The 11,171-nt window shown below is 39.8% G+C and overlaps 1 protein-coding gene across 1 annotated transcript; it reads right to left on the bottom strand.

Moving 5' to 3' along the window:
* Positions 1-1,197: 1,197 nt before the first annotated feature.
* Positions 1,198-5,275, bottom strand: LOC133904299 (BTB/POZ domain-containing protein At2g13690-like). The gene is made up of 2 exons (XM_062345766.1): positions 4,616-5,275; positions 1,198-2,471 (listed from the first exon to the last, which is right to left on the bottom strand). Exons 1-2 carry the CDS (start codon positions 5,213-5,215, stop codon positions 1,554-1,556), a joined length of 1,518 nt encoding a protein of 505 aa, XP_062201750.1. The 5' UTR covers positions 5,216-5,275; the 3' UTR covers positions 1,198-1,553.
* Between the last annotated feature and the right edge of the window lie 5,896 nt (positions 5,276-11,171).

Genomic DNA, 11,171 nt, shown 5'->3' with positions numbered 1-11,171 from the left:
GGTGTGTTTGGTTAGTTTACAGTGAAGTGGTCAAGTGATCGTGGTGCTTGCATGCAGACATGTAGAGGTGTGTTTGTGGTGCATGCTGTGCGTGAGAACATGTAGTGGTTAGTGGCTGTGTTAGTGCGGCGAGTGGTCATGAGTTTAGGAGTGCAGTTAGAGGCTCATTGGTGTATAAATAAGGAGTGCTGGCTAATGAGAGGAGTGAATAGAGGAGAAAAAAAATGTAGCCTGTTGTAGTCCCTGCGTAGACCAAAGAGCCTGTGCGTGCGTCGACCAAAGAGCCTGTGCTGTGTGTGTTAGCTTTTTCGCTGTGCTCCTCTCCCGTGTGCGTGAGAGTGCTGAGTTTGCTACCTTCTCTGTGTAAACAGTGTTATCTTGTGTACAGTGCTTGCTTTCCTTGCTCTGCGTGTGCGCTAACCTCAGGAGTAGAGGAGAGAGGTGCTAATCAAGTGAATTAGGGTTATCAATTTTGATTTTGACTCGCAGTAAAATACAATGGTTTCTATATATGTAGAAACTTCAAAAGTGAAACACATTCAGTGCAGATTAAAATCATCAACAAAAGGATGTAAGCCAAAATGACCAACTTGGTAAAGAAGTCCTAATCCTGGTTAATAGACCACAGTGTTTGATATTGTCCGTTCTAGTGCCCAAGCAATTCCAAAGGATAAAAACAAGCACAAGAATCAGGTAACAAAAAGATGTTGACATGACACCATGATGATGTCTAGAAAACAGTCAAGCAGACATAATAACATGCACATGGTACTATGGTAGTGATAAATAGTTAATACAGATTTTCAATGAAATGGACCTCTGTTACCAGGGAGAGAAAGCACATCATGTGCTAGAGTAAACATATACCAACAGTATAGTCGGATGATATCAGCTGTTAGGAGAGAGATTACATTAGAGATTGATGCGATATAATATTAAAAAAGACTTAGATTAATTTTTCTTACTTGATTATAAAAGGTGATAGCCGTGTGCCTTACATAGATCTACAAAGATCTCGTTCAAATTCAACTATAACTATTATCTAATTTAAACTACTCACTTATCTCTAAATGCTGTCTGATCTTTCCAAATAACAAACCAGAAGCTAAAGCTGACCGCGAGCTACAGTAGCGCATAGAAACTGACCGCGAGCTACAGTACCCCAGCGCAATTCGCGTATGAACAGTAGGTCTTGCACATAACGTCATGGCACTAATCCAAGACAGAAAGCTCCAGTTCTCCTGCATGGCTTGGCTGCATGTAGAATTTTCAGGACACTTCTTATTTTGCAAGCGGCAACCAATGCACCATTGGACCACTAGTTCTGATCACACTAAAGTTTATTAATGAAATTGCACTAACAACTCTCATTGAATGGAGCTTCTCAACCGCCAAAGCAGATATACCTTCAGCTCAACATGGAACAACTAAATAATGTTTTTGTTACATCTTGAGGGAATCTGACACATGATATATATATATATATCGCAGCATAAAACAAATACACACACATGCACACAACTCAGTTGATGAATTGCTAGAATCAACCACACTCAGCTACTACCTAAGGATCTTACGAACGATCGCCGCCACCAGACCTGGAAGGCCCTCATTAGGTTTGGACATTCCCGGCCTTGCCCACTGAAAGCCTCGAACCACTCCATGAACAGCACCTGCTGCTGTTTCAATGTGAGTGTCAACAACGCTTGCCCGATTCCTTCCTCCAGCGTAGTGATGTTGAGGCCCTTCGGATACCTCCTGAGCCAACTGAAATCCACCAGCATTGGCCTGAACCAGGCTTGAAAGATGCTGAACCTTTTATCCCCAGTACAACGGAGCTTCCCACTTCCCATGGCGATGAAAATCGTGGCTGAAATCCGGCTGAGCTCATAACGTATCATAGGTGACACCCGTTCGTGCATACTACTGAGGGTCTTCTCGTTGGCCCATAAATCAACAAATTCCTCTCCCATCTGCCTGTCTATTATAATCTGCAGCAACCAGTTGAGGTCCTCAACTTGCTTGTAGATTCTCTCAAGCGGTCCTTTCCCAACAGAAATAGCTGTTTGATCAGCAGGAACCAGATCCGAGGATTCTTCAAATACTCCCACCAGACATTTCAGGCAAGAATGGCAGATATAGTAAATGCTCCTCATGTCCAGCTCATTATCACCCTTTATGTAGATAGAGGTCTTTGATAAGATATTATTGACTAAAGTCCGCAGCTCCATCCGAGCATTCTTGTTGGTCCCCTTTGCGATGGAATCTATGAGTTCGACTACCAGTTCTGCAGATGAGGTGGGGTTTTGTGGCTGTAACCGTGCTAGCAAGTTTCGGGAAGCTGCTTCGTAGGAAGAATGCCGAGAAAGCAAACTCTTGATGCTCTCCTCTTCAGGCTCATTCCATGGGACAGCCTCAAGATACTTTAGACAATTGTTAACTCCTCTGTCAAACATAAGTGAGAAGGATACCTGAGAAATTTGTTCAGGCATTAAGTAAAACATGTTGAGAACTAGTTAAAACCAATTTACATTTTGAGACTTGCATTAATAGACATATAAAATAAGTAAAGTTAATGCAATAATGACAAGAACTACTCTTTACAGAAAATCAGAAATAGACTTTGCATCATCTACATTGACTATGAATATCATACATATTAAGCATTTTGAATATCATATGGAAGTATCTCAAAACTCAAAAGTAGTTCTATGAGCAGCATGATTGTTGCTGCAAGCCAATAGCAGGATCTGTCACTTTGACCCTCATTCTTACTAGAAAAATTGCAGGACCTGAACTTTTCGGTACAATCCTTCTTAATATACGGGCGAAATTGCCATCACATACGGTGAGGATCTCAAGCATGAGGCAGAAGGCTCCTTTCATTACATAGAAGCATATAATTATATGCACTTTTAAGAATAGTAGCTTCAAATAGCGAATTATACCATAATCGCAAAACAGTATTTGCTATCATCATGTCTACAATTGGTGAAACTACCAAACTTAAGGAAATGGGTCTACAGTTGTGTCCCTAAAAAAGTAAAAACTGCAACAGGTGTGCCTTTGTCCAGAAAAGGTGTCCAGAACACCAGATCAGTGAACAAACTGATGGGATTGCCCTTAAATGGGAAGCTGTTGATTTCTAACAAGAAATTTGATATTAGTTATCATGTTCGAAGGGATACATGATATAAGATAGTGTTTATCCAACCAGATGGCTGTTGTAGCATGCAGCTGTCGCAGTCATTGAATGATTGCAGCTGATTCCATGGCATCTGACTCACTATGATAGTGCTACTAATTCAAAGAGCACAAGCAATCTATATTATAATGATGATCGAAATGGAAGATGGTGAAAAATTTGTTGATTCAGCAGAACACAATTAACATTCAGGGTAAGTAATGTAAATCATAACCGATTTAGGAATTGGCTTGACTTATCTGATGCCTAAGTGTACAAACTTAAACTCAGAACCTACTGCAAGTACAAGCAGCATGTTACTTTCTCAAACCTGCAACGATAAGCGATGATACTTGTCTTACAAAGCCTCAATTAACCGAGGGCTAAACCTTTTCTACCAGTTCAGGCACCAACAACCAAATTAACTAGCTAAGAAGCATAATTAATAGCTTTAACTCGACAAATAAAAAGAGTATTGATCTCTTGGTCTGCATTTATTCTCAATTACTAGGAGAGTCCCACTGTTCTAGACTATGAGATGCATCTACCATGAAAGATTTACTTCAATGGAGCAAGCAGAAAAATACTGAAAAGTTTACAAACAACAACAGTTATCACTTCTCACATATAACGAAAGTTCAGAATTCTGATGATTTTGAATAAACTGGGGACACCAGAAAATATAATCGACTTCCACTACAAAACCAAAATTGAACAATAATGAAAAGTTGGTAGAATCATGATATGAATGAAAAATATATTATAGATGTAAAGATAAGTACAAATAACTAAAAAATTGAACTGTGTAAACCTAAAACTGTAAAGATAAAACACAAAAGGAGCAAGGGGAAATACCAAAACAAAATAATACCACACTTCTAAATTTCACCATTCATTCTTTATTCGCAGTGTACCCATTTTACCACTTTCTTTCGTTATTGCTTCCCCTTTTCCTGTTTTTATAATTATTTTGCCCGTACTCACACAGTGTGTTGTACTATAGTTCCACAAACACCAATAAACAAAAAAAGAAAAGAAAAGAAAAGAAAAGAAAAGAAAAGAAAAGAAAAGAAAAGAAACGAAAAGAAAAGAAAAGAAAAGAAGAGGGGTAAAGCCAATAACAAAACACTCAGTAAAATATGATGATCAGCTCCCAATATGGCTCCATAACCCAATTTGCAAACACCGTGAGCTTATCCCCTGCACGTTCAAGAATTCTGAACCGATATTCCTTTACTACGCCAATTTGACTACCAAGGCACCAACACGGCAATAGCCAAACCTCTAACTAGAATGACACCACAGAAAATGTTGCAATCTTTCCAAAGCTCGAGCAATTCATGAACAAAACATAACTGCAACCAACAACTAAAAGTGTAAAATTTGCGCACAAATTTACTAACAGGCGCAACACAACATCAGAGAGCTCACCTCGAGCACGACGATAGCTCGCGCGACGCCGCCACGGGCTAGCCGCCTCATCGCCGCGGCCTCGTTCTCGTCTCCCAACATCATCTCCACTGCCTCCCTGACCGCTTCCACTTCTACCTTACCTTCTACCGCCACCTCGCCTCCTCCTCCACCCCAAAGAACCTTCCTCACCGCCTTGCTCTCCTTGCGCACCCTCTCCACCTCGTCTACCTCCAAGATCATGCCTTTCTCCACCAGCCTCAGCCGCAGCGTCGCCCTCGACTTCTCCACCACCGCCGCCGGCGGAGGCGGAGGCAGGGCAAGCGGCTGGCACTCGGAGACGGACGACAGCCGCGCGGAAGCGAACGAAGCTGCGGTGCCGGAAAACGGGTCGTCGACGGGTGAGACGCGGCCGGGGGAGCGGATGCGGCGGGAGAGCGGCGGGGCGTGCGGAGGTTTGGCTGGCCGCGGCGCGGGGAGCGGGCTCCGGGTGGCGGCGGCGGCGGCGGCGAGCGGGTCGAGGACGAACGAGCAGCACCAGGGCTGGAGCGGCGGGGGCGCCTTGCGGCCACTCCGGCGGCGGTGCGCTGGCGCATGCGCCGACGTGCTCGTCGTCGACATTGGGACCCAATGATTGGGTTGGCAGATCGGTCAGAGGCGGAAGGGAGCAGCACTTTATGTAGGTGCGAGGCTGCGAGCTGTGTGCGGAGTTGATACGGCGATATTTGCTAGGTGGCATCACCAATGTGTCCCCCAAGGCTTTGTGCATAGGTTTGAGTGATGATGACTGTGGTTGTTCCTTAGTTGGAATTATTGCACTAGATTTGTTTTTGTTGGACGTATATTGGTTCAAACTTCAAATTATAATACTCCATGCGGTCATGAATACTTAACACTTCAATTAAGATCTGATCAAACTTTTAAAACGTTAATCGTCAATAGCTTCTAAAATATTTAGTTTTGAAACATAAAAATTATATGTGTAAATTTACCTTGAAAAATATTTTTATTAGATATTATAACTATATCCTAATACTAAATAGTGATCAAAGTACACATCAAAGACCATAAAAAATAAAAAACGTCATTTATTTTTTACTGGAGGAAGTACTTTTTAGTTAGTTTATTGTTGTCATGGGAAATATTAGGTGCAAATTCAAAATTTGTGACTAGTTTCGTGATCATATATATTAGCATGCGCTTTAATTTTTTTTTGAAAAGGACATATTCAAGTTTTACTAGTGATTTATCTTCTATACTATCCTTGGTTCTGTTCTTCTTGTTATGTGGTCTTAAGTATGATGAAGTTTGACATTGAAATTTTCCAGGATCATATAACTGTCTTCCTCTATATCACTAGTCCATTGAAAAATTTTAGGACCTCTAGCACATAAAATTTACATGAACATACACCAAAGTGTAAGATTTTGTATGATAGGACAGAGTGTGCACATATAACATAATTCAAATGTGTCAAAAGTGTCAACATAGGTAGGTTCCAAGACACTATGAGAGTTTTAACAAGAATTGGAATAGAAACACGTAATTTCGTAAGCCATCAAATATAACATTGAAGCACATATTATAACTTCGACATGGACCCAACTTTATTTCAACCATAACAATTTAATTGTGGAGTAATGTCTAAAATGCGCAAATATGTTGGATTGTAGCTTGTAAGTTTAAGTGAAGCATCTTGATGCATCATGAATCAAATTTCTTCGATTATGTATCCCCACCTTTTTTTAGATAAAGGGAGTTCTATTTCATCAGAACAATGAAAATATCCCAGCTGTACATCCATAGATATATGTGGCCGATACTTATTACATAGCTCAGCCAAACAAGCAACTATACTTTGTTCAACAAAAGACCCAACGTTGCCATCACACATGGGTGGAAAAAAACTAGGCACAAATGCGATTACTAAACTTCCATCCATGTTTGGCGAAGATCTACATTGTTATGGTCTACAAAAGGTTGCATGCAGCTCTCATACTTTGTATTCTTTCTACCTTTTGAAGCAAAGCCCAAGAAAGGATCCAATATGTTCCCCTGAAGATCACCTGCAAAAAAGATTTAATGTTTGCATTGTTAAAAATTATAGCATTCTGATGAAGCCAAATTGCCTAGCACATGGCACTAGCCCCCACCATAATTTCTCTCCTAAGCTCCATATTGACCCCATGTAACCATGAGCCAAAAATATTGGTTACACTAGTTGGAGGCCTTAAGCCAAAATTTATGTGAATAACTCTTCAAATAAACCTAGCAAAAAGACAGTCAATGAAGAGATGTTGTATTGTTTCATTGTTATGACAAAAACAACATTTTTCACTGCCTTTCCAATTTCTTTTTACAAGGTTATTCTTTTTTAAGAGTGACTCCTTGAAGTAAGAACCACAGAAAGATCTTGATCTTTAGGGGAAGTTTAAGCTTCCACAGATAGCGATTGTTACGGATAAGATCATAATCTATAATAGCTTGATACATTGATTATACTGAGAAGAGTCCTATCTTATGTAATATCCATGATAAAGTATCTGGTGGATCAGTGAGATGTACCATAGCCACCTTATCAACCAAATTTTTCCACTCCTCTTGTTTGTTTCCCACTAGCGCTTGGCGAAAAGAGACATTAAGAGGGTCAGATGCAATAACATCCACTATTGTAGCATGTTTTTGTCGAACAATGTTGTACAAGGTTGGATATTGATCTCTAAATGATCTATTTTCCAACCATTTGTCCTCCCATAATCTAACTTGAGTGCCATCTTGTATCCTAAATCTTCCAAAACGGAGAAACAAAGGTTTGACACTCATTAGTCTTGACCAGAACTGTGAGTCACCGTGTTTTCTGTCGACTTGTAAATTGTTTTGCAACCGAGGTATTTGTTTCTTAGTAATTGTTGCCAAACACCATCTTTGTTTATTAGTTTGAACAACCACTTGCTTAGGAGACATTTATTCTGGATTTCAAGGTCCAGAATGCTCACACCTCCTTGGTCTTTGGGTCTACAAATAATGTTCCACTTAGCAAGCCTATAATTTTTTTTTATGTTTATCTCCTTGCCAGAAAAATCTAGACCTATAGAAATCTAGCTTCTTGAGAATTCCTTTCGTAACTTCAAAGAAAAAGAGCATGAACATTGATAAGCTACTAAGAACCTAGTTGATGAGCACTAGCCTGCCCCCGTAAAACAAGTGTTTACCTTTCCAGGTGCTAAGTTTTTTTCAAATCTATCCTCAATCATTTTCTAGTCTTTGTTGCTTACCTTCTTATGGTGCATTGGTATTCCAAGATATTGGAATGGAAATTCACCTATTTCACATCCAAACAATTGTGAGTAGAGGTGTTCATATTCTTTTGTTTCCCCATAACAGAATAATTCACTCTTATAGAAATTGATTTTAAGGCCAGATAATTACTCAAAAGCACAAAGCAAGAGTTTCATATTCTTAGCCTGTTCAAAATTATGTTCCATAAATAGAATCGTATCATCTACGCATTGTAGGACAGAAAGATCATCATCAATCAAATGTGGAACGACACCCGAAACTTGTCCATTTTCTTTCGCCCTTGCTATTAGTATGGCAAAACATATCTACAACCATATTAAAGAGGATAGGCGATAATGGATCACCTTGTCGCAAACCTTTCTTTGTTTGGAAATATCGACCAATATCATCATTAACCTTTACTCCTACACTACCCCACGTGGGGGAGAAACCCTTCAAGCGAAGGGCCCGTTAGAGAAAATGCCAATTGACTTTGTCGTAAGCCTTTTCAAAGTCAAGTTTTAGAATGACACCATTTAGCTTTTTTCGATGCATTTCATGGATGGTTTCATGTAGTATCACAACACCTTCCATTATGTATCTATTAGGCATGAAAGCAGTTTGGGTTGGTCTGATCACCTTTTGTGCACCTCAGTGATTCTATTAACACCAACTTTAGTAAAGATTTTGAAGCTAACATTCAGTAGACAAATCAGTCTATACTGAGTGATTTGCGTTGCTTCTGACTTTTTTGGTAAGAGTGTTATTATTTCAAAATTAAGACTGTATAAAGGCAAGGTTCCTTTGTGAAATTCATAAAACAATGCCATAAGGTCTGCTTTTATAACTTCCAAAAAACTTGGTAGAATTCCACACGAAAACCATCAGGCCTAGGTGCCTTGTTATGTTCCATTTGGAATATTGCCTCTCTTACCTCTTTCTCTGTGAAATCTTGTGTCAACCTCTCATTTTCATCATTAGATACCTGTGATATGTCCCCCCTTTGATCCTCAATTAATGAGAAGGTACTCTTCTCTAGGGGCCAAAAAGGTTCTTATAATACTGAGTTATGTATGTTTTGAGTTCATGATCTCCTTTAATTATTTGATCTCCATCTTCAAGTTGGAAAATTCTAGTTTTCCTATGTTTGCCATTTGCTACCAGTTGGAAGTACTTTGTATTCGCATCCCCTTCCAGTAACTTTAAAGTTTTACTCCGCTGGAACCATTTTATCTCTTCGTCTCTAAGGAACTGTAATAGCTTTTCCTTGAGATATTGTTTGAGATCATGCTCATGTGGTTGTAGCAGCATAGTTTTTGCCTTTTTATCAAGTTCTCCTATTTTTTGAAAAAGGTCATGTTTTTCCTTTTTATAAGCTCCACTAAGATTCTTCGGCCATCCCCTTAGATACTGGCGTAGTATCCTTATTTTGTTTTGCCATTTTTCCAATGAAGTAGTACCTTGTGTTTCTTTAAGCCACACCTGAGCCACTAAATTAAAGAAACCATATTGTGTTAACCAACTTAATTCAAATTTGAATAGCTGTTGGCTACCATGCCAGTCATTATCCCCCGAGTTTAGTAAAATAGGTGTGTGATCTGATATTTCTCTTGAGAGTGTCTGGACCGTTGCCCTTGGGAAATGCAAGTCCCATTTGGTGCTCACAAGTATTCTATCAGGTTTTTCAAACGTTGGTACCTCTCGAATATTGGCCCATGTGAATTTATGACCCGATAGCTCTAGCTCTCGCAAGTTTAAACTATTTATTATAGCGTTGAACAAGAAGGGCCAGCGGTCATCAAATCTATTGTTGTTCTTTTCAACAGGGCTCCTTAAGATATTAAAATCTCCGCCTATCATGATTGGTACTGTCTCATTACAACAAAAATGTACTAATTCAGTCAAAAAAGGATTCCTTATCCTCTGGTTGTGCTGCACCGTACACTGCAATGAGACACCACCGGAAATCATCTATCTTGATTTTAACTTGGAGCTTAATATGATAATCATCATGTGCAATAAGGCCAATGTCAAAAGTTTCCGGATTGACGCCTAACAGAATCCCCCCTGAATGACCATGTGGTTTGGTCCAAGTCCAAAGGAAATCCCTACTACCACAAAAGGTATTTAGGTCATGATCCGAAAAATCATCTCTTCCTGTTTCTAAGAGCGCAATAAAATCTAGGTGCTGCTCTATAGAAGTGTCAGATAAAAACAGAGTTTTAGCTAAGTCTCTTAGACCTCTGCTATTCCAGAACACGCCTTTCATCCAACCTCACTAGTTTTTTTTTTGCTTTTTTTAGTCAGTGTGGATTTGGACTTCTTTCTACTGTAAGACAACTGAAAATCATTGCTCTAGTGACCATCAGCTTTCTCAGCAGGATCATCCAAAAAATTCCCACAGAAGTGATTAAGAGTGAGGTGATCGAGACCCTCTTCATACTCTTCATCAACTTCTAACACTTTTGATTTGTTCTTATGTAGAGATAACAAACCTTTCAAGCTCATTATTTCTAATCTGGTCTACAGCCTCAGTAACATCATTAACATCTTGACCCATAGAAACTCCTAGGCTAGAAATGTTTGATGAAATGAGCTTATCAAACATAGATAAAATAGAACTTGAAAATAAAATACCTTCTTCTGGTTCTTCCAGGTTCCTTTTTGCTACCAATCTTGATGCCCTTGTTATGGACTCTTCATCCACAGAATTTGCCCTGTTCTTGCTAGTCCTCTGCGGAGTGGAAGAGCCCTTCTTCACTTTGTTATCTGTCCTGTTCATCATCCCAGCACCTTGCTGCCCAGGTGAAGCATCAACTTGTGTGTTATATTGTGGTGCTACAGTACCAGTCACCTCCATGGACGAGTTCACATTCCCAAACAGCCCATCGTGACAAGCAAAGGCCTGGTTTAAATTATTGGTTGCCATCATAAAACCATTTTCAGCTACAAAACCATCCTCCTCTTCTGCCATGACTCGCTCTGCTGTTTCTTCCAGGATCATTTCACATGCAACATCCCAAATTTGCTCCGAGGTTTGGTGAATCATCTCTTCAAATTGATCTTTGAAAGGACCATGCCTTCTCAAGGTGCTCTTCCAGAGTGGCTGCTTTGTGGATGCCATCATTTGGTTGCATGGCAACATTCTTGTTCTTGTCAGCAGTACCCGGATGTCCATTTTTTGTTCTTTTGCGATCTCTGTCATGTGAGTCACATTCACCATGTTTATCTTGATTTCCCTCATCATTGTTGCTATTATCTGTGTCCACGTGGTCCATCAAACAGCCATCAAACATCT

This window comes from Phragmites australis, chromosome 22 (assembly GCF_958298935.1).
Source record: "Phragmites australis chromosome 22, lpPhrAust1.1, whole genome shotgun sequence".
NCBI lineage: Eukaryota > Viridiplantae > Streptophyta > Magnoliopsida > Poales > Poaceae > Phragmites > Phragmites australis.
Note: the sequence above shows the minus strand (reverse complement) of the source record. Positions and strands in the feature narration are given on the sequence as shown.